At 51.0% G+C, this 22,723-nt stretch overlaps 1 protein-coding gene across 32 annotated transcripts in view; it reads left to right on the forward strand.

Annotated features, from left to right (window-relative positions):
- The window catches only part of Ablim2 (actin-binding LIM protein 2), a 127,125-nt gene that overhangs the window by 84,478 nt on the left and 19,924 nt on the right, over nt 1–22,723 (forward strand). For 9 of the 32 annotated variants that reach the window (XM_006503906.1, XM_006503911.1, XM_006503907.1 and 6 more), the window contains 6 exons: nt 836–934; nt 6,472–6,573; nt 7,184–7,237; nt 13,769–13,888; nt 14,796–14,848; nt 15,494–15,632. In XM_006503906.1, the coding sequence (XP_006503969.1) occupies nt 836–934; nt 6,472–6,573; nt 7,184–7,237; nt 13,769–13,888; nt 14,796–14,848; nt 15,494–15,632 (567 nt within the window). The remainder of the gene's footprint in view (nt 1–835; nt 935–6,471; nt 6,574–7,183; nt 7,238–13,768; nt 13,889–14,795; nt 14,849–15,493; nt 15,633–22,723) is intronic. The other 23 variants (XM_006503912.1, XM_006503917.1, XM_006503916.1 and 20 more) reach the window with 6 other exon arrangements.

The following is a 22,723-nucleotide window of genomic DNA, read 5'->3' on the forward strand; positions in this document are numbered from 1 at the left end:
ATGGGTAAGTAAATGAATGGGTTAGTGGATGGTTGAGTGAGGGAGTGAATTAGTGAATGAGTGAATGTATGAGTGAATGAATGTATGAATGAATGTATGAATGAATGAATGAATGAATGAATGGGCTAGTCAGAGATTTAATGTGTAAGTAAATGAATGGGTTAGCAGATGATTAAGTGAGTGAATGAATGAATGAATGAATGGGCTAGTCAGAGAGTTAATGAGTGAGTGAATGAATGGATTAGTGAATGATTAAGCGAGTGAATTGAGAGAATGAGCGTGTGGATTAGTGGAAGACTGAGTCAGTGAGTGGAGATGTGTTAGTGAGTGGGCTAAATGAACGAGCAAGAAGGTGAACAGGTGAGCAGGTGTGTGGACAGCAGTGGCTTTCTTGAGCCCTTCTCTCAGGTCCCTTGTGACTTGACCCCTGACTTGGCATCACCAGGAGGGCCTGGCTACTGACTGCTTGGTCAGGGGTAAAGCCCAGAGGCCAAGCTTTGTATTTGGACTGGCAAGTACCATGAGAATGCTGGTGACAGACCACTCTTTGACCTCTGGAAGCTGCCCTCCCACTGTCCTTGATCACAAGGACACCCCAAAGTGAGCCATGGGCAGGGCCAGAGATGTGTTCCAAGCTCTGGCTGCCACCCTGTGTCTCAGAGGCAGCTTCTCCTGACCCCACCTGAAGGAGATGGCCCACAGCCTTCTGGGTGATCCTCTTCAGGTGCCCCAGGAGAGCAGAGGGGCAATGTCCCTGGCAGGTGGGGACTAGGGCAAGTTGGTGGCTCTGGGGTGGAGGAGCCCAGGGTTACTGACTGCTCTCTGTTGCCCGCAGCTGGTACTGTGAGTGTTGGTACCAGTAGCTGTCTGTCCCTGTCCCAACACCCAAGCCCTACATCCGTGTTCAGACATCATTACATCCCCTACTTCCGAGGTAAGGCGTGCAGTGCACAGCGGGGGGTGCTCGTCCCATGTCTCCGCATGGCTTCCAGAGCCCTGTGTCTCATGCCTGTGTACTTCCTGTGTTGTGTGTGTCTGGCTCTATTCTTGTCAGTGTGTCCATGTTCCTGGAAGGAAAACAGGGTGATTTGTCACTAAGAGGACAGCTAGAGGGAGCACCCCAGCGAACACCTTGCTGGAGGTGGAGGAGTCATTGTACACTTCCTCCATCAGCCCTACATGGTAGGGTGATGTTAGTGTTAGCCTGCAGGAGCAGCAAGAGCTGAGGTGTGGAGAAGTGGTGACGTCTACAGCCTCAGACCCCTGGTGGCTGGGCCAGGACTCAACCCAAGTGGCTCCAACCCCTGGGTCTTTCCAAGTCATAATGCCAGCCCTAAGCCATTAATCCATGTTCTGTAGACCTGTATATGTACATGAGGGCGTAGATGCCCTTGTGATTTCTTCCACGCTAAGAACTGGATTATGTGTACCCCAAGTTCATGGATTGATGGCTGAACCTCCATCTCCATACAGCAGTGTTTGAAGGAACAATGTTAAGGGTGATAGGGTGACAGATGTAGAGCAGAGAGGTCACAAGGTGGGACTCTCATCCGCTGGCCTTGTAAAGCAAAGAGGAGACCTTGGGCATTGTTTGCATATTTAAGATCAGTGAGAAATAGTCAGCAGGCCAGCGTGAAATACCACTAAAACAAAATAAAGCAGCCCAGTGTGGTGGTGCACACCTTTAATCCCAGCACTCGGGAGGCAGAGGCAGGCAGATTTCTGAGTTTGAGGCCAGCCTGGTCTACAAAGTAAGTTCCAGGACTACACAGAGAAACCCTGTCTCAAAAAACCAAAAAAAAAAAAAAAAAAAAAAAAAAAAAAAAAAAAAAAGAGGAGAAGAAGAAGAAGGAAGTAGCAAAACAAAACAAGCAAAAACAAAACAACAATCATAACAACAAACTACTCCTGGGCTTTGAACGTGACTCCAGATCTATGAGAAATGAGAGGCTGTTGAGCTATGAGTTTTGTTACACAGCCTAGCTAATAAAGACACAACAAATAATACTTAGGGATTTAGAGAGCATAGCAATGATTTTCTCAGGAGTCCCTAGGTGATGCATTAAGTTCCCTGTCTCTTGTAGCCATGCAGTGGGCACCTTCCCACAGGCACAGGTGCAGGCGCAGCCAGCAGCTCCCATCACTAGCAGTCAGTGAATGGTCCGTTCTCCTGCATCTTTATTCTCATCCCTCGTGGCACTCTCTGTCCACGGAGCAGAGCCCTTGCCACTGTCATGTCTTCTTTGCCTCTTCATGGGCTCTCCACACATCCCAGTCTCTAGCAGGGATTAAGTTCCCAGTGACAATGCACAGCCCTGGATGCTATATCCCCAGAGCAGCAGAGTGGCTTCTTGGGCTTTAATTCATGTACGTCATATGTCTGTGGGAGTCTCAGAGTAAGAGGTGCTTCCAGAACCTGCAGGGAAACTGATCAGCTTGGGGGAGTCAGGCAGGTCTTGGAGTCTGATATCTTTCTTCCCTTTGCCCTTTGGTGGGTCTGATATAACTCTGGGTCGATGGTCGGTGTGTGACCAAAGATGTGCTAGACATTGGCTATGGCTGCTCCTGTTCTTATGGGGAGTGCACAGAGACCCATAGTTTCCCCCTTCAGTGGCCTTCCATGGCAGTCTGTGACCTTGGGGTCTCCAGCATCTTTCAGAACATGTCTTGAGGAGGTAGAGACCCTGGATGAGTGCCTGCTTGAGGTTCAGAGCAAAGCACAGACATAGGTCCTTCCCTCGAGTCTCCTGAGGACCATCCTGCTCCTAGTCTCTGGACACCCTGCCCATAGCACACAGCCATAGCTGTGGCATCTGCCAAATCTCTAGAAAATTCCTTCATACCACCATGAGTGCTCTGCAGTATTGGGAACACAGTGGAGATACCTCACTGTCTGATGATGGCTGAGTGCTCCCAGCTAGACATGCCATCCTGGTCCAGCACTCTCCTGACCTGACCTAGCTAGACAATGGCAGAGCCCCTCTTCTCTCCCTCTTTCCATCTTCCACCCAGCTCAGACATTATACCCTCCCACTGAGTCTCAAGGTCTGGAGTCTCACTGTCCCAACACCTACAGTCAGGTGAGGGGCTGATGAAAGCCATTGTCATATTACTGTTTATTACATATTACGTATTTCAGACCTTGGTTGGTCTGAAGGTGTAAGGTATAAACCTGACTCTTACTTGATAATAAACAGGCTGCAAAGAAAGGGAGACGTGGGCTCACAAGGAGACTCTATGCTGCTGATGTCACTTTTCTAGGGTCTAGCTGGAAGATAATGCCACACAGTACTGGTGGCATGAAAAGGAAGAGAGTCAGAAGAATCAGAGACAGAGCCTCAGGTGAAAGCCCCAGCATGCACTGTGCCCAGTAGGTGATTCTCATCTTGCCAAGGATCCCCTCCTGAGCTCTAAACCAGGTCCCCAAGCCCTGGTCCCTCAGCTGCAGGAGCTGTGTACAATACTCAGAGGAAGTTCTGGATAGAAACTATACATGCCTTGGCTATGGACTTCAAAGGGTCATGACATGTGGTTGTGAGCACAGCATCTTCAAGGCCAGAGCTAACTATAGCATCTTCAAGGCCAACTACAGCATCTTTAAGATCAGGGCCAAGCACAGCATCTTCAAGACCAGAGACAACCATAGCATCTTTAAGGCCAAGGCCAACTATAGCACCTTCAAGGCCAGGACCAACTGCAGCCATAGTAACTATAGTTGCAACAAGAAAATAGATGATGAGTCACTGGTTCATAGATGACACAATGTCCACAAATCTATACCAAAAAGACCAGCTAAATAAGAGCACAAGGGACTAACTTCTGCACGGAATGCCCCAGAATTTGTGGGGATAGTGGGTCACAGAGGTAAGCAGAACTCCCTCCTCTGCATAGCCAAGTGTGTGCTAAGACCTTGAGAGGTGTCCTGTCCAGGCAAGGTATCAGGTCCAACTCTAGATCGTGAAGTCAGTAAGTGCCCTGGGGGTGATGTGACAGGAATGAAATACCATCTCTGTAACCTTCCTCCTAAATCCATAACCCCTGTCTCTCACAATCCCAGCTGAGGGACATTCTATAGCTCCCCTCCCCCTGTCAAGATTCTAGGAATTGTCAAGATCTTCAGTGACATGGAATGCTGGTCACAGCTTCGAGAAGCCAGGATGTGACAGTGGGTGTGGTGTGATATCCTGAATAGGTCCTAAGACAGAAAATATCTCAAGGAAAAGTGGGTTAGATAGCATGATAGAATGGTTCCAGGTCCTGGAGGCATGTCAGAACTCAGAAGTGGGCCCTGTGTGAGGGTACCTTCCAGAACCATCTAAAGACATTCCAAAGCAAAATATTGACTTCAGATAAAAAGAAGCCATGGATTGCACTAGACCTGGGGCTGCCCAGTCCTGTAACAGGGCCTTTCCCTGGAAAGTGTCAGAAGCACCCTGAATATGATGCCTTCATAAAGAGCCATGAGCCTGGACAAGGGCGCCTCCATGCCTGTCCTTGGGTGACATTGGGAGCCCAGGGGCCTTATCATTTTGGATCAGTGGGGAAAGCTGGTTTCCAAGTAGTCAGTGCCCAGTTCACATGGTGTAGTGCCCTCCAGAGGAGGTAAGATGGTGCCCGCTGTGTGGGGCTGACATGGGCATCCCATGAAAGCTTACAACAAAGCTCCAGGCAGGTCTGCAGGGTCGAGGTCAACAGGGTGTTTTCTCAGCCACATCAGACAGACAAGCATGCTTGCAGAAAAGGAAAAGGACCCATGATGGCCTGGCCCTCCTGAGCTTTTTGTCAGCCAGGTGGATCCTGAGTCTAAACTCAGGAAAGTCTAGATGGTGTGGACTCTGGGAAGAGCCTTGCACGTCAGACAGGGGATGGGGAAGACTTGGTGGCAGCGTCTCAGGCAGGGACCAAGGTGGCTGGTGTTGAAGTCTCCTATAGTAAGTGTGACAGGGTCCTTGTGGGGCATCAAGGCCATCACACTGTGTCTCGACTCCCTTGGTATTGGCCCCTCTATACATCTTAAAAACTGTAACCTCTCCTTTAGTGAGTGTACACGGGTAGGAATCACATTTGTCATTTCAGGGGACATCACACTGTAGGCCGAGCTCTGAAGAGGACAGGGATGTTGGACCAATTTAGAATCCTCAACCAACTGTGTGAGGATGACAGAAATGATCATGAAGGCAAGATAGAGAAAGAAAGGCTAAGCCACAGAGACTCAGCTCAGGGATGGTACCCAGTAGGGACCATCTCCAGCCCTGGTAGAGGGCCTACAGTTGTGTTTTCAAAGCCACTGTGTCTGTCATGATTTATGCGACACACTGAGTCATGACCTCATGTGTAGACGGAGTCTGTGCTTCCCATTTCCCTGAGGTGAGGTCCCCACTGCCACTAGGAGGAGCAGAAGCTTAGCCTATGTAGCCAAAGTCAGAAGGGTCTATATCATTCTAGAACAAAATCTTTAGTCTCTAAAGCTCCACCAGTGTTTACAGGCAAAATTAAATTAGTGACCGTGCCCAGGCAGGAGAAAACACCCAAAGTAGGAGCCATCAGTCTCCTTCGGTGGCCACTGGTTTGGCCCTTCTCCAGCCAGCTAGCCCCACATCCCCTGCCTGTCTGTGATGTCCCTTGCTGTCTCCAGTCCATCCAGGCCTGGTTTCTGTCCCATTGGCTTTAGAGTCCTGCGGCTTGATTTTGCCATTCAAAGGTTCATAGATCTAGAGAGCCCATTCCTTGCCAGTAGCCCTATCAGCTACTGCAGAGTCTAATGGAAGGAAAGAATTGTGCCTCGGGGTGTCCTGCTGTGAGCCGTACTCCTCATCCCATGTCCAGTACCACCGTGTTCTGTCCATCACATCCTGCATTGGCGGGAGGCGGGGCATCCACTCAGGTCACTAGGTGTCTTTGATGGGTGATTTGACCACACAGCCTCCTTCACAGAACACAGGACAGCTCTAGCCGAGAGAGGTTGGAGGCAGTAGAGCATCCTCATTTTGCTTGCCAGAAGCAGCCGTATCTAGGGACTGTGGAAGTTGATGGGATCCCCAGTTCCCCACACAGGCAGAGCCTCCTCTGGGGTTGTGAGGGCTGCTTTGACCCATTCCCATACCTTAGTCCTATTCTCACAGTTATTCAGTGCAATTTCCAAGCAAGCAGGACCGGAATTCCTGCACGAGCTACATCAGGGAGGCAGGAATAATAAGCCTGCAGTGTGTGTTCACACCCTCAGGATCCTGGGCTCTGCCCACTGCCCATGCACTAACATGCTCTTGGCTCTCCAATCACCGCCCCTTTGTCCCTTACACCCCCTAAAGCCAGGCACACTCCAGATTGAAACAGAAGTCATAGGGCCCGGGCTGGAAGGTTCTGGCATGGGCTTCCTTCAAGCTGGAGAGAGGGTTCACTGCAGATCAGCTCTGAAACCTTCTGCTGTGCCTTTCTGCTCCTCATATGCTGTCTCTGCTCTTCCATCTGGAGGCAGCGAAAGTGGCCGTAGCACCCCGAGTCTCTCAGTGCACTCCGACAGCAGACCTCCTTCCTCTACCTACCAGCAGGCTCCGAGACACTTCCACGTCCCAGGTAGGTTCATGCGTGCTTGAACCTCGGCTCCTCATGCACCATCTTGGCCACAACTGTTTGAGCATCTTCAAACTGAGTTTCCTTAAAAGCTACTCCATGGAGTAGGGTGTAGCGGTACATACCAGGTATCTCAGCACTGAGATAGGAGGGTCACAAGTGCAAGGCCAATCTGGAAGAGAAAAAATTATCTACAGATCAACAACACAAAACTCCTAATGCAATGTGTTTGCACGTTCCATGAAAACTGACATACACTTGGGATTTTCTCCAAGTCTCATAAATCGTGAGAAAATGTTTTTGTCCTGGTCAAAGGGAGAGAAGAGTCTGAGTCAGCTGCATCCCGGGGACCCAAGGTTCTTGTTGCTGCTTCCCCTGTCCCCCTCCCTTCCTGTCCCCTTCTGATCTGCGGTGGTGTTTAAACTGGGGGATGCTTGACGGAGGTGTGGGGCTTCAGCCTTGGCCACTTGCAGTTTTGAAACCTTTCTGGTAATTCCGGGCTGGGTGAGCCAGGAGCTGCCAGAAGCCCCTGGGTGGAGAGCATCTCAGCCACTTCCCTGCTCCTCCTCCTCCTCCTCACGTTCTTTCCTTCTCTTTCCTTCTTCTTTCCCAGACACTGGCGTAAAAGATAACATCTATAGGAAACCCCCTATCTACAAACAGCACGGTATGGTCGGTCTGATGGACTCCGCTGCTGTGTGTTGCCTGCATGTCTATTGTACCCTCTTGCTTCTGAATGCTTGCTCCTTTTGCTGTGTCCTGATCTGAGGCTGGGGGAGGCCCTACTGTCTGAACATTAAATGCACACTCACTCATAGACTCCTGGGAGGCCTCTCTTCACAAGAGAGGAGACACGTGCAGAGGCTGGTGCATGGCAGCTGGGACTGGGGCTGGGGCTGGGGCGTGTGTGCTAATTAAGAACCTTTATTTGGTGTTCTTGATGCTACTATGAGGCGCCCAGTCAAGATGGCGAGGGACTGGGGGCTTTTTACCCATGACCTGACACAGGCCTGATCTTTGGAAAAAATAATGACTTGGACCCAGTCACAATTTAGGGAGACTTTAGGTCTCATCTTTGAGAATATCTGTGATAGGATGGAATGCCTTGTTCTCAGCTAATGGGGTTCCTTGCATTGTGTAGAAGCTAGAGGTGGCTTGCAGCAAGGGTGTCTCCTATCCCTCTGACATCCCCACATCTTCTCCACATGGACCTGCCTGGGACAGATGTACAGGGAGAAAATTACTTGAGCTGTGGAGCATGACTCAAAAGGAGTCAGAGTTTCAATTTCTGGGTGACTGGGGAGGTCACTGCAGTGCCATGAGCCTCGGTTTCCTTGTCTGCAAACCAGACCCCCCTCTCGCTCTGTCCTCCACCTCCTCCACTCCATATCCTTTCCCCCTTGCCCTTTCTGTCCCCTTTGCCCTCATTCCTCCAGGACTGGGCCTGAGGTGCTCATAGAACAACAAGTGTGGAAACAGTTCAAAACTGTAAACGGCTGTTCACAGTGGAGACTTAAAGCCATCGCTAGAGACGAGAGAGAGCGGAGATTCCTGTATGGACGGCTCTTGCTCCGATGTGCCGAGGGAAAGCCCGTGCTTCCCACACTAATCAGTGCCAGCCAGCTTACTGGGGTTCGGTTTGGTTCCTCGGTGGTAGCGAGAGGCCCTGATCATCTCTGTGTCTTTCCTCTTCCTCCTCTCAGAAGGAATGAAGGGAATTGAAGTCCTGGTTTTTAGAATCTAAGCAGAGAGTACATGTATCCCTAAGGGGTGGGTGGGGGCAGTTAGATTATGACACCTTATACCAGAAACAGAACTGCAGCACCCTAGCCTTACAGGTAGAGAAACTGAGGCCCAGGCAAAGGAAGGACCACCTCATTAGGTGACTCCTGCAGCACATGCTGGGCAGTCTTTGAGGAGGGCCACGATCTCTATGCTCTCCAGAGCCCAGGATAGAGCTTGGCTTACGGGGCCTTAATTAGCCACTGCTATCTCTCATCTCCACTTGGCAGCTTAACTGTGTGGTTAATATCCATGGTCCAAGCGGAGTTGGCCTTGGCAAGGGGGAGGGTTAGAAAAATCACCTGATGACATTGACCACCAGTGTCTGACAGGGCCACACTGAGACAGTGTTGGTGTTCAAATCCTTTACTGAGCCTCCCGGGGAGGTCAGGTTCACAGTTACCAGCCACCAGCCTTGTATAAGGTATAAGACAGGTATAAGCCTGCTTGTCTGCAGGCTTGAAGAAACCCGGAGCAGCTGCCCAAGGCCAGGATTCTGTATGCTGATTCTGTAAAGAATCAGATCTTAGAGAGCACAGCCTCTGCCAGGCGTTCAGCAATGCAAACTCACGATAGGAACACAGCGAGCCATGCAAACTCTAAAGTGATGAGAAAGCCTTAGGGGCACAGAAGCTCCTTTTTAAAACCCCTGGGAAATACAGATACCCACAGTGCCTTTGTTTTCCAGTTCATGCATTTGATTGAGACCTTTGGTATTCACAAGCCCTCCCCACTCCCAATTTCAGATGGTAGTGTGTGCACACACATTGTGTGCATGCACGCCTGTGTACATGTGTGTGTGCTTGAACCCCCCTCCCCCAAGCGCTTGTCCCATCAAGGCAACTTGGCCACAGGCCTTCCCCAAGGAGCTCTGGAGCCCGATCTAGGCACCAGCAACATTATTTTAATCCTCATTCCAGCTTGAAACAGCCCTTGGGGCCATCTGAATCACAAGACTGTTTCATTAGCTTAAGATCCTATATTTAGCATATGAAAAGCAGCCACGCCTTTCCCCTGATGCATTTACCCCGTCCACTGCAAAGTCACTGGACACAGATGCTTCTGGGTTCCGTTACTGTTATTCTTCTTAGAAGCCTGAGTCTCATTTCTGCTTTTGGGAGCCACAAGGGTAGCCAGGCCTCTGTGCCCTTGGGTAGAAGTGACACTTGGTATGGAGAGCAAGATGGGGTGATCACTAATGTGCATCTGGCCTCTGTCCTTGTCCCTGGCGGCTGTCATCTTTTGACATTTTGTATTTCGATAACAGTTCCAGCTCTACTTGCTTGTTGCTTACTGGCTGTGTTAAAGAAGGAAAAGAGAGGAAGCAACTTAGGAAGTGATGGAAGGGGAGCAAGCAGGGGCGAGAGAGCTCAGGAGCATCCATCCCTGTACCACCAGACATTGCAAGAAGAGGGCCTGTAGTGCCTGCCAGGCAGGAGGCACAGGGCGTGGCAGCTGCTCAGGACAGAGGCTTCAGGATGGTCTGCACCTCAGCAGCCGCTGTGGGCTGTTGGGTTTCATGTGAAATTATAGTCACATGCACACACACGTGTATATGTGTGTGTGTGTGTGTACACACATCTACATGCACACTCACTTATACACACATATACACCTGAGTGCCCACGTATGCCTGCATTCATACATGCCTGCACATGCACACAACTATATGCACACATACCTGCACATACACACACAACTGAATGCATACATACCTACACACACACACAACTACATGCATACATACCTGCACATACACACACAACTGCATGCAGACATGCCTATACACACACACACACATACAAAGACACACACACGCATGACTGTATGCACACATACCTGTGCACATACACAGACACACACACAACTGTATGCATACATACCTGCACATCCATACAATCTGCATACACACATACCTATACACATACAACTGCATGCATACATATCTGCGCACACATACCTGCATATGCACACATACATGCACATATACACACACCTTCATACACAAGCAGCATCCAACCTTGTCACCTTGGGGAGGCAGTTGTGGGGAGAAACACGGCTGTCCTCATCCAGAGACTTAGCAGGGAGAAATGCTTCCCTCCTCAGGTTCATTCTCTTCAGAAAACTGGGAGTAAGCTCTGGGCCTCACAGTGCTTTCAGACAAATTCTGAAAATGGCAGAGCTGCTCGAACAGAAGGGACTCTCTGGACGCCGTCTCTCAAAGGAAGGAAAGCATCTGTTTTTAGACTGTTGTTTGGTCTTCCTGTTGCTGTGATAAAACCCCCTGACAAAAATCAACCGAAGGGAGGAAGGGTTTATTCCAGCTCGTAGTTCAAGAGTGTGGTCGGTCTTAGCAGAGACGTCAAGGTAGCAGGACCTTGAAGTCACATCACATGGACAGTCAGGATGCCAAGGGCATCAAAGGGCAGTGCTTGGCTTGGTTTCTCCTTTTTATACAACTTGGGGATGGGTCACCCACTTTTGCTGTGGGTCTTCCTACTTCAGCTAACCTAATTAGCCCTTTCCTCATGGGCATGCCCAGAAACTAATGTTCCTCAAAGGCATGGCTGGAGGTTCATTTCCTAGATGAATCCAGGTTACAGTGGCCATCACAACTGTCTAAGGCAAATGGTGCTTCCTCAAAGACTTCCCAAGAAGCTTGACTGTCCAGGGAAGATTGTCAGGTAGACTCTGTGTGCACAAAGAACATTAGAAACTTGGTACTCCCATGGGTCAAGTCTAGCAGAATTCCTCAAGGGACATGGGAGTCTTTCCAGAGAGGGCTTTAGGCACAGGCCTGTGGGGCTAAGAGGAGTTTCTCTCTGTCTTCTGAAGGCACGACAAGCCCCTTTCTCTGGAAGAGGGACAGTGGGTGGGAGAGAAGTCAGTGGGCATAGGCGCTGGTTCCACATCCTCTCCTCTGATGTCACTGTCAGTCCTGGCAGCAGTCGGCAAACAGATGCCATTCAGTCAACTTCACAGAAGGAAGCCAAGTGCCAAGAGATGCCAGGGGCTTTCACTAATTTATCTAAAGTGTAGTCTTTGAGCATCTACCATGTGTTTGGCTCTACTTCAGGGCTGGAGATATAATGATGGCCAAGCCCAGCCTACCCTGTGAAGCGCAGAATTGCCCCCAACACTTATGACCAAGTACATCCCTGCCTTGTGAAGCAGAGAATCCATAGAATTGCTCCCATTATGTGCACACACACACACACACACACACACACTTCCATTCTCAGTGTAATTCCAAAACAATTTAAACTGTATAGGTTGAATTCGTGCCGGGCAAGAGAAGTCCTGTCCGTGGGTCTAGTTCTCAGAGACCCATCTGGACCTGAGTAGAGAACCAAGATCCCCACTGTTCTGGAACCCTAAGGCCTGAGAACCCTAAGGTCAAGCCCCTGATTATTTCCCTGTGTGTTCAGAAACTCCTTCCCTTAAGAGAGATAGCATCAACCGGATGTGCCTAGGGCCTAGCTGTCAAAGCCTGTGCTTGGAGACTCATAGGGTGACACTAGACACTGGCAGGGGTGGCTCTACACCGAAGGCAGGCAGAGCTCCCATAGAGGCCAGAGCTGAGAATACCTGGTGGCCACAGACTGACCTGATCACCCTGAAACAGTCTCAGTGACCACCTGGAAGCCAGAGCTATGGAAGGGTAGGTACCAGCAGAAACATGGTGCTTGGCTTCCGTGGAGGCTCTGGGGCCACTGTGCTGTGGCCATCTACTCTCCGTGTCTACTTATCAATATGCGAGCCACTGGAGGAAGCACCAGGCACATCAGATGCTGCCGTGACCTTGAGCATCTCCTATCAGTTGTTCAGTGTAGAGGCAGATCTGTGCTCAGGTCTCTGTGAGCAAAGGTTAGGCCTTGTAATTTATACCCCTTGCAGGGAGAACAAAGTCTGTCAGCGGAGGCAGAAAAGGATCATGTCTGTTTCTTGTGTTCCTGTGCTCAGGACAGGGCAGGTGCACACTGTGCAGTGGGGAAGGAGAGGACGAATACTGAAGGGCTAGGTGGCAGGCACCCAACATGATGAGGGACAGGTAGATAAAGGGCAGCATGGATGAATGGATGCATCCGTGGACAAAGGAGTAGACTGAAGCGGACAAAGAGAGCATAGGTGGGTGGTTGGGTGAATAACTGGAGAACGGTGGATACAGGGGTAGGTGAGTCAGTTAGTGGGTGCACTTATCCAAAGTGGAAGATAGGTAGGTAGGTAGGTAGACAGATAGATAGACAGATAGACAGATGATAGATGGCTTAGTGAGTGGGTGGTTAATAATGCATGGGTGGATGAATGGAGCAATTGATTGGTGGATACATGAATAGATAAAAGATAGATGATAGATAGATAGATAGATAGATAGCTTAGTGGGTGAGTGGGTGGATGGATGGACAGATTGATGGTTGATGGGCAGGTTAGTGGATAGATACATGAGGAGATGAGTGGGTTAGTGTCTGGGTAGAGAGGTGGATGAGCATGCAGATGGGTCGGTGGGTAAGTGGAGTGTTAAGAGAGTAAGTAGATAGAAATGAAGCGATGAGCAGCAGCAGTACACATATGTGACACATCAAGGAAGGAGGGAAGGGATACCTGCAAATTACCTTCAGGGTTGACCTCTTGCCTTTTCCTGGCATTGCAGACCTGTGAGCTGTCCTTCATTCATTTCCTCAGACATTATCCACATGAGTTAGAAGGGTATGATGGTATTTTCCCATTTTACAGATCAGAAAACTGAGGCTCAGAGTTGTTACGGAAGCAATCTACCAACAATGCAAAATGCCTGGTGAATTTGGCTCTGGTCTGGCAAACTGCACACCTGCCACAGTTTGTAGTGTTTGCAGAGGACCTTGTTACGTCTCCACAGAACATCCCCCCCAGCAAGTGGAGGATTATTCTGGAGCCCAAGGTGGCACTATGTTGGAGTGTGTCTGGCTAGTGGATTATCCATAGCTATATGAAATCTTGAAAACCCATGGCTTGGGCTACCAGGGTGGGATTTCACATCCCGAAGAGCCCCTGAGCTAGAGCCTCTCTCTGGCTGACATGGTGGAGCAGAACTGTCAGAGCTCAGAGCTTGTCACCGCGCCCTCTGTCAGAGCTGGTGCGTTAGCCACATTCTGTGCTGCTGCCCAGTGACAGCCATTGCCTGAGCAGCAGGAGTTACACTGCCCCCTCTCTGAGTGCCTCCACTGAACCGCCCCAGCAAGGCTGGCCTTCACTGGCCTCTGGATATGGAGAGAGCAGAGGGTTTATTTCCAACTGAAAACAAAACAAAACAAAACAAACAAACAAAAAAACAAACCAGTCTCTCGTACCAGGAGATACAGAAGCCACAGGGGGAGAAACAGTCAGCATGTCTAGAATGGAAGTACTCAGTCTTCAATTTTGGCCCTATCTTGTCAAGGTCCTGTAGCCCAGTCCCCAATGTCCAAGCTCTCTGGCCTGGTGTCAGTTTTGTCCTTGGTGGTGCAGGAGGCAGGGCGCTCCAAGAGATGGGCAGGGCTGAGCCCACCGCAGGCTGCAGGTAAGAAGCCTGTCTGCTCTCCTCCCTGAGCTCAGCCCTAGCTGGTGAGGATCCCAGGGCTTCCAGAAATTGCTGTGTGCACGGGTTTGGGGTAGATCTTGGTCTCCCTGCACTGTCTGAGTCCTGAAATAAATAGACCAGCATGCCTTGCATGGTTTCTTTGTTTACTCCTGGGAACAGGGTCAGCCCAGTGGGACGATAAAAATGCTGCCAAGAGTCTTCTTGGTAAACACGCTGCTGTGGGGTGAGCCCTGGCTCTGAGTGAGCTCATCTCTGGGCACACTGTCACTCTGGGCACACTGTCACTCTGCTGATTCTTGAGGACTCCTCCAGTGGCATAGCTCAGGGCTGGTCAGGCAGCTCAATGGGGCAGGCAGGGGAGAGAACCTGAGTTCATGTCACTCTCAGCCCCCTCATCTCACTTCATGACGGTCTCAAAAGTGAGACCCCTCCCTGAGCCTCAGTCTCTCCATCTGTGAAATGAAGCAGATCCCAGTTTTGCAGAGTTCTTGATGGGAAAGAAGCAGTGATGCCCAAAAGCATGTGTCTGTGTCTGACACCAAGGCCGTCGAGGCGAGACCTTCTGTCCTTTCAGGGTCTCCCTCTAAAGGTCAATAGTATGTCCATCAAATGCCAAGTGGCTCCACCTGAGGATGTGGCTGCATTTCTCCAGGTTGGAGGTGTGGCTAGAACTAGAGTAAGGCCATATGTGGCTCAGGACACGCCCACCTCCTGGGCCACAGGCCCCCAAGGAGGCTGCTCCAGTGTGTCATTCCTCCAGCCTGTGAAAGGCATTCATTGCGTTGTCCTTTTGGTTGCTTTTCCTCCCCCTTTTGAGCATTATGTAAAGTAGGGCCCAGGACAGACACAGGGTGAGCTGCCTTTACAGACCGACTTTCCCTTCCAGCTGCCAGGCGATTGGACGTGGAGGACAGCAGCTTTGACCAGGACAGCAGGAAGGTAAGGAGGGGGACCACAGCCCTGCGGGGTGGGATGGCCACTCCAGTGGAACTCCAGTCCTTTTCTCACTCTGCCCCTGGAGTCCCAGGAGGACCAAGGTGGGAGCCATACTCGTCTGCCTCCCTTTATACTCTGTATGGGCACATGCTCTGCCAGGGTCCTGCCTCGGCCGAGTAGCCAGGCTGTGGTTCTGGGACTGAGGAGATACGAACATTGACAAAGAAATAACCCCAGTGCATTCTGGGGTATTTGACATGAAGGTTCTAGAACAGCTTGGCAGGTGGTTTTTTGTTTGTTTGTTTCTGTTTTGTTTTGTTTTTTAAATGAATGGCGGAAAAGTCAAATGTAATAGACATTACTGGCATACCTCTTTGATGTGGCCAGTTGTAAAAGTGCCCCGAGAGGATGTGGGGGCCAGACATCACAACAGCAGGCTGCAGGCAGCATTCGGCCATCTCTCCAGCTGCATCATGAACTTTCAGAATGAGACGCCTTTAATGGTGAGACGGGTACTAGACGTTTGGCTTCCCGCAGTGGAGTTGGCTTGTGGGTTAGGCGTACGGAGCTCCTTGAATGAACGTTCTGGTGAAACGTTTCACCATCGCAGATGACCTCAGTGTTCCTGTGACCTTTTTTCCTCTACAGAAGACAACCTGGCTGCTTCTCAAGGGGGATGCAGACACCAGAACTAACTCTCCAGACCTGGACAGTCAGTCGCTGTCCCTCAGCAGCGGGACTGACCAGGAACCTCTCCAAAGAATGGCAGGGGACAGCCTCTACTCACGTGAGTGGCTCTTCTGAAGCCCACAGGAGACTGCCAGCGAAGGGCCCCCTACTGAGCGGGCCCCCAGATCTCAGCTTTATTGCTCCCCCCCAATTAAGCCTAAGAGCTAGCAACAGCATGTAACCCTAACATTTGGATGGCAGAAAGATTGCTGTGAGTTTGAGGCCAGCCTGAGCTACATAGTGAGACTCTGTCTTAAAAATAAAATTAAAACAAAACCAAGACCTCCCAAACAGCCTAAGAATGTGAATCAAGCCAGGTAAAGCAGTGTCTCTCCACAGTGACATAGCTAGCTAGTGTGTGCACAGCGCCCCCTCGTGGTTCTCTTGGAGCAGGCAAGAAAGCAAAGAGAACAGCTCCCAGGGCCTCTTTTCTCTGGGGGCAGATGTGGTCATGGTCAGGAGGCGAGCACAGACCTGGAAACTGGTACAAGGCACTGTCCTGGTCCCTGTAACACACCGAGAAAGCACTTGGAGTTTCCTAGGTAATACGACCCGATGTCACGGGTAGCAAAGCTGGTGTATGCTTAGCCTTGCGGGTGTTGTGAAGCCTGGCTTAGGGATGATTCCCAAGGATAGAGTACATTCCCATCCTGTTGTTCACTGAAGATGCTGTAGGTCCCAGGCAGAGCCAGCACAGGCTGCAGGCAGGCTCAGTCTCACACAGAAGCAGCCTCTGGTCTAAGCTGGGCCTAGCAGTTGTTGTCCATAGCTGTGGCTGAGGTTGGACGTAGAGGTGACGGGAATCTGTGGTGTGAGAAAGCAGAGGGAACCCCGCTGGCATCACGGTGGTACCGACTCTGCGTGAAATCTGCCTGCCCTGCTAACTGGCTTATGATAGAAGCCAGAGCAGCAATGCTGACTCTCGGGTCACTAGGCACCAGGCATACAAGAGTGTTTTGCCTGGCCAACAGCATGACCGTTCTTAAGACCCTCACTTCTGAGGCACTATTTAACCACTACACAGGGGAGGGACGAGTGGAGGTGCAGGCAGCCGGACATTGTGACCAACTGGAAACTGGAATGTTGTTCTGTGGGGAGTCTTTGTAAGCAGATGATGTCCCTTGGGATCTCAGAGCATGCACACAAGGCTGATGTCAACGTGAGAAGGCACACCAAGTGGTCCCACAGGTCTGGGTCTCCTCAGGGTTCTTTTGGGGGAAGAGCTAGCTGAAGGCATGGTGAGAGGAAGTGGAAAGTCCCCTGTGCATGTCTACATCTGCTGGGTGGCTACGATATCATCCCTCGGGACTCCATCCCAAGGATCCTTGCCCTAGGTGGTTGTCTCATGCCGAGGGTGCACATGTGCTTTGTGGGACTCCGGTTTGGACAATGGAGGCTCCTCCACAGAGCAGAACGTAGGGGTTGCCTATTACCCTCGTTGCCCTGTGTAGTGTTCTGGCCTCCAGGCTGAGACTCTGGACTGCCTGAGACTCAGGACTGAGGGAAGCAGAATACAGTGTGGGAAGAAGCAGGGCTGTAGATGTCACCTCTCGGGGTCCTGCTTTGGCTGTGGCCATGCTGTGTGACCTGTGTGTGTACCTATACCACCCTGTGGCACTTTCTCATCTACAGGTGCCAGTACGGGGGTGTTCGTCCCAGGACCTTTTGAGTGCGCTGGTCTCTGTGAGGCAGGCTATTATCAGGTGTCTTCACTGGTCATCCCCACAGTGACAAGGGCTTGTCTGTCATCCCTTTCCTCTGTTGCATCCCCACAGCAAGCCAATGTGAGTGATGCAGCAGCTGTTATGTGAGTTCACCTGGCCCTTAGGAACCCAGGCACCTGTGCTGGCACCTGTGCCACAGCTGAGGAAGGGGGGGTTGTCTGCACAGCAGAACCTTTAGTGAGGGTTTGAACCCAGGCACCTGTGCTGCTGGCACCTGTGCCACAGCTGAGGAGGGTTCTGCACAGCAGAACCTTTAGTGAGGGTTTGGACCACTCCACCTGACATGTGCCAGCAGTCATAACTACATCCCCCTGCCTCTGCTTTTCTCCTGGTGTCCAGACTTCATGTCACCGGAGTAGGAAACCCACAGTGTCTAGCATTGCACCTGTGCCCTTACCTTCATCCCACTGTGCTGCCCAGTCCCATGGGACAGCCGTTCTCTGCCAGGCACAGCTATCCTACCAATGGGTATACATTTTATTATAGACATGTTTCTTGGCTCTGTGGGAATGGTTATTGATAACTGCCCGAGTCTGCATGAAAAGGGACAGGGTTGGCTTTTGTTGTAAGAGGAGAACCTTGAAGGCCTTAGAGTGAGACTTGATTCCCCGAGTCCTCTCCTTTAACTTGCACCGTGTGGACACATGTTCTCTGGACCCTACATCTTGATCTTTCTTGTCCTATCCTCTCTCTTGGGGTCCCTTACTTACATATGTGAGTACAGATGTGCACACACAGACATGGGCATGGTAGTCAGAGATCTGGTGGTATAATTCAAGCATTTGGGTCACAAAAGACACTACCCAGGGGTCTCAGTGGTTCCTAGTAAGGCCCCAAAGTTTTCAGAGGAGTAATCCCTGGCCTTATTTCACCAGGTTGAGAGGAAGGTGGGAGGCATGGGCTCAGGGCAGCTTGGGGATTGGAGACAAACGAGACTCTGATTTAATGATTCAGGAAGTACAATTCACTCCAGACTGCCCTGTGCCATTGGCATTGGTGTCACCTCCGTGTCCTCCACCATGAGACCCTTGTGGAATATGGAATGGTGGATGTGCCAGTGTCTGCTGATGAGCTCATTGCCCCCCCTCCCCAGCCACTCAGTAGCAGCCAGCGGCAGGACTGGATTCTGTGGCTCTGTTCTTCTCCAATGGAAGGAAGGGAGGGAGGGAGGGAGGGAGGGAGGGAAAGAGGAAGGAAGGGAGGTAGGGAGGGAAGAAGGGAGGGAAGAAGGGAGGAAGGGAGGGAGGGAGGGAGAGAGGGAGGAAGGAAGGAAGGGAAGAAGGGAGGAAGGGAAGAAGGGAGGAAGGAAGGAAGGAAGAAGGGAGGAAGGGAAGGAGGGAGGGAGGGAGGAAGGAAGGGAGGGAGGAAGGGAGAAAGGGAGGAAGGGAGGAAGGAAGGGAGGGAGGGAGGGAGGAAGGAAGGAAGGAAGGGGAGAAGGAAGGAAGAAGGGAGGGAGGGAGGAAAGAAGGGAAGAAGGGAGGGAGGGAGGGAGAGAGGGAGGAAGGAAGGAAGGGAAGAAGGGAGGAAGGAAGGAAGGGAACAAGGGAAGAAGGGAGGGAGGAAAAGAAGGAAGGAAGGAAGGAAGGAAGGAAGGAAGGAAGGAAGGGAGGGAGGGAGGAAGGGAGGGAGGAAGGGAGGGAGGAAGGGAGGGAGGGCGGGCCACATTCTTAACCCTTCATTCTTTGACCCCTGGAGAGTTCATGTTGAGAAAGAGTTGTCTCTTGTTGCCATGTCTATGGTTATGTCCTCCTGGCCTGTCAGTCATACCTGGGAGTACTGAGGGTGGCAGCCAAGCAAGCACCTGGTGGTAGAGCTGTGACCAAGAGCCCTATGTGACAGAATCTGCAGGTATCACAAGTGGAAGATCTTTGGCATTTCCAGTACTGATTGGGGTTCAGACAAGCAGGAGCAGTCCAGTCACCTATTCCACAGGCCTTGAACACCTTCTGTGTCCCAGCCCTGTTCTAGGCATGGGACCAGAGCTGGGCCTGACCTGTGGAGCTGCAGTGAGATGGGGCCAGTCAGGTGGTATGTGAAGATTGGCAGCTGGAGCATTCTGGGAAGGGTGCCATGGAGATATAAGAAGTCTCCATGGAAGCCAGTGCCTAGCAGGACTCAAGATGTGGTCCTGGAAGCAAGCGGTTCTTGGGAAGGGATGAACCAGCCGAAGGCAGATTCAGGGCTAGCAAACTGTGTGGCCAAGTTACTGTTACCAGTCCCCCCCACCCTACCCTGTGCAATGACAGCCCTAGAGGACTTAAGGTGTCTCCCATGGGACCAAGTTGGCTGGAAGGTGACAGGATGTGGCTGCCAGCGTCTGTGTTAGAGAGGTACTCTGGCCAATGCACAGTACGCATGAGCATTTGTAGATTGGCATCTGCAGAGCCTGAGGGAAGGAGACACAGTGGTATAGCAGGGAGAGGGACTAGCCAGCCACAAGATGGAAGCAGGCATGGCTTCCAGGAAAGATCCAAAGTCGACAAATGTGTCCAGGAAACCATGAGAGGGATCGACACAGAGCACCGTATTGGTGTCTGGCTGGCTGGTAGAGCCCCACCTAGTCACTGCTGTGTGACCTTGGGTCCCCTAACAAGCTGCGATGGTATGAAATTCCCTCATTTACAACAAGAAGAATGATCCAGGATCACTCCCTGTAGCATGAGGTTCCTGGGCCCTCATGCAGGATGCCTGGGCATGCAGTCTCGTGAGGACATCTTGGTGGAACACCCAGACACGCAAGTCAGAATGCAGTGAACCTGCAGCCACCTGCCGGCTCAAGCCTGTCCCAGTGACTTCCCCAGCCTGAAACTCATACCTGCTCAGGGACATTGAGTTCTGCTGTTCAGAGCTGAGAGGAAATATCCTGGACAGAGCAGGCACTGGGAGTCACATACTGGACCCCAGTGAAGGAATGGTGACCTGCAGTGACTTGCCAGTCAGTTGTCAGAAGAACGGCCTGGGATACTGTGACAAGCTTGCACCTCCCACTGCATCAGGAACTCTTTTCTCCCAGTCATCCGCATCCCGAGTGTCCAGTCACCATCCTGACCTCTTATGAGCCATCCTAAATAGAACAGAGCCAAGGATCACGTGCTGATCATTCTAAGGGAGATCAGCAGTGTGCTTCATAGTGGCTATGGATGGGCCCCTGAGAGCCAGCACAGGGCTGTGTAGTTAGGCAAAGCCTATGCCTAGTCCAGGAGTTGGGGGGTGGATAGTGCCTGAAGAGCCTTCTATAACCCAGGGTCACAAGCACACAGCTGTGAACTTGCTCATGGTCTTCTGTCTTTTATACTTTCCTCTTCCTGTGCATGCCCACCCCTCTCTCATGGCCCCACACTCTTGAAGGTCATATGATCTTATCAGGCATACAGGTTCCTAGAAGACCTGCTTGGGCCATTGATCTCATCCAGGTCACATGATCTCCCTAGGCCCCAGCTCCCTTGTGTTCAAGGCACAGAGGTCCCTGGGCATGGGATTGAACCTTTGGATCGTGAGGGGGCTTTAAATACACAAGTTATCTGCTCTGCTGCACACAGGACTCTAGAACCTTTAAAATCACGGGATGGCAGGTCCCTCCCTAAGACAGATTAGCAGCTCCAAGGACAAGACCTTCATAGATACACCTGTCTGGTTCTTCTTGCTAAGCACACCTAAAAGGAGGAGGCTATAGCGGAGCAAACAGCCACAGGAGGGAAGGGGGAGAAGGCTGACCACCGCAGTGGGGACAGAGTATGGAGATGGAGGCCTAGGAAAGTGGTCTTTATGTATTGCTAGGGTTTTCTGCCTCCTAGCTGGTGGGATGTACACACAGCAGCTGCGGCAGAGATTGGGGGTCAGGGGTGTGGACACCAGCGACTCTAAGCAAGTCAAGAAGAATGGAGTAGCTTTTTAATCAGCACTCTAAAAGTCAGTGATCAGTCTGCATGCCGGGCTGTGAACACTGGGCCCAACAGCACTGTGGCTTGCTAAAATGGAAGACTACGTAAGACCCCATTTTTTATTACAACATTTGGATATCCAGGAGGCAATCAAAAATGACTTGCAGCAACTGGGAACTGTGATGGTAGCATCCGAATGAGGATGAGAGTCAGCAGACTCAAAGGAACCGGGGTTGGTGTCATCCAAGGAGTCTAAGACACTCGAAAGCAAGATGCTCCAGTGAGCAGTTGTGTCAAAACCAGAATAGAGAAAAAGTCTCACCAAAGAAACACAGATTACTTTGCAAAAGGAGTTAGCTGAAAACTTGACATTGAACTGAAAGGTAGAAAACGATGTAAAACCCTGTTGGGAGGGCTCAGCGACAGGACGGCTGACTCCGACAGAGCATGTCGGAATCTTCGTTCTAGTCTGGACCATGGAGAGAAGGAAAACAAGCACCTGGGACCTGGAAAAATGATTTTTGCATCTTTGAATTCCTAGAAGGGGAGAAAGAATGGGTCAGAACCCCTCAAAGGAACAATGGCTGAAACTCTCCCGGACTCAGCTGAAGACTCAGCTTTATAGCCTGCAAGATCAAGAAGCTGAGTGAACCCCAGGCAACCAAAAAAGTCTACATCAAGACATGCCGCTAAACTTCTGAATGCTAAGGTGTAAAAAGCAAAACAAACAAGCAACAGAACAAAACAAAACCCCCAGCTTGTTGGAAGTATGCAGTGAGAAGAGCAACGCCATCTGCAGGAAGCGCTAGCTGATGGCATCCACCTCCTTATGGAAACTACAGGCACAGGAAGCAAGTGGTTTGTCTTCGTGTGCTGAAAGGAAGACCCGGCTGTGAGTTCTACATCCAGTGGGAATATGCTTCTGGGAGGGAGGGACAGGGACCTTCTCAAAGGGGGGGGGGGGACTGAGAGAAGTTGTCACCTTAAAGAGTGGTTATGGGACCGTTTCCAGAGAGAACGTGATCATTTCAAGCATTTAAAATCTCAGAAAGGGAAGACCCCAGGCATGGGAGATGGGTGGAGCACCATGGTACTCCACCCATCCTTCTCTTCTCAAGATGCTGCTTTCTCTTTAAAAAGTTATTGTGTGTGTTTGGATGTTTTGCCTCCATGTGTGACCATAAACCATGTGCATGCTTAACAGCTGGGCCAAACTCAGTCCTTGGTGTGAATGGTGAGTGATGCGGCCCATGGCCCCTCTGAGCCTTTCCCCGGCTGCCCAGCAGCTCCCATGGCCTTTGGCCCCATGCTAGAGCAGCAAGGATCCCTGGGTCTCTGCCCTACCCATTCCATTTCAAGAGGCACTAGTAATTCTTATTTGAATTTGAGATTCTTCCCCCAACCTCAAAGATCCCAAATCCCATGTGGCTGGTGGTGGCCTGTAGTGGCCATCACAGGATGGCACAGTCCTACCTAGCCTAGGAGGGCTCATAGAGGCCAGAAGAGAGTATTAACAGCCATCATGGGGTACTGGGAATCAAGCC

This window comes from Mus musculus, chromosome 5 (genome assembly GCF_000001635.26).
Source record: "Mus musculus strain C57BL/6J chromosome 5, GRCm38.p6 C57BL/6J".
Taxonomy (NCBI): domain Eukaryota; kingdom Metazoa; phylum Chordata; class Mammalia; order Rodentia; family Muridae; genus Mus; species Mus musculus.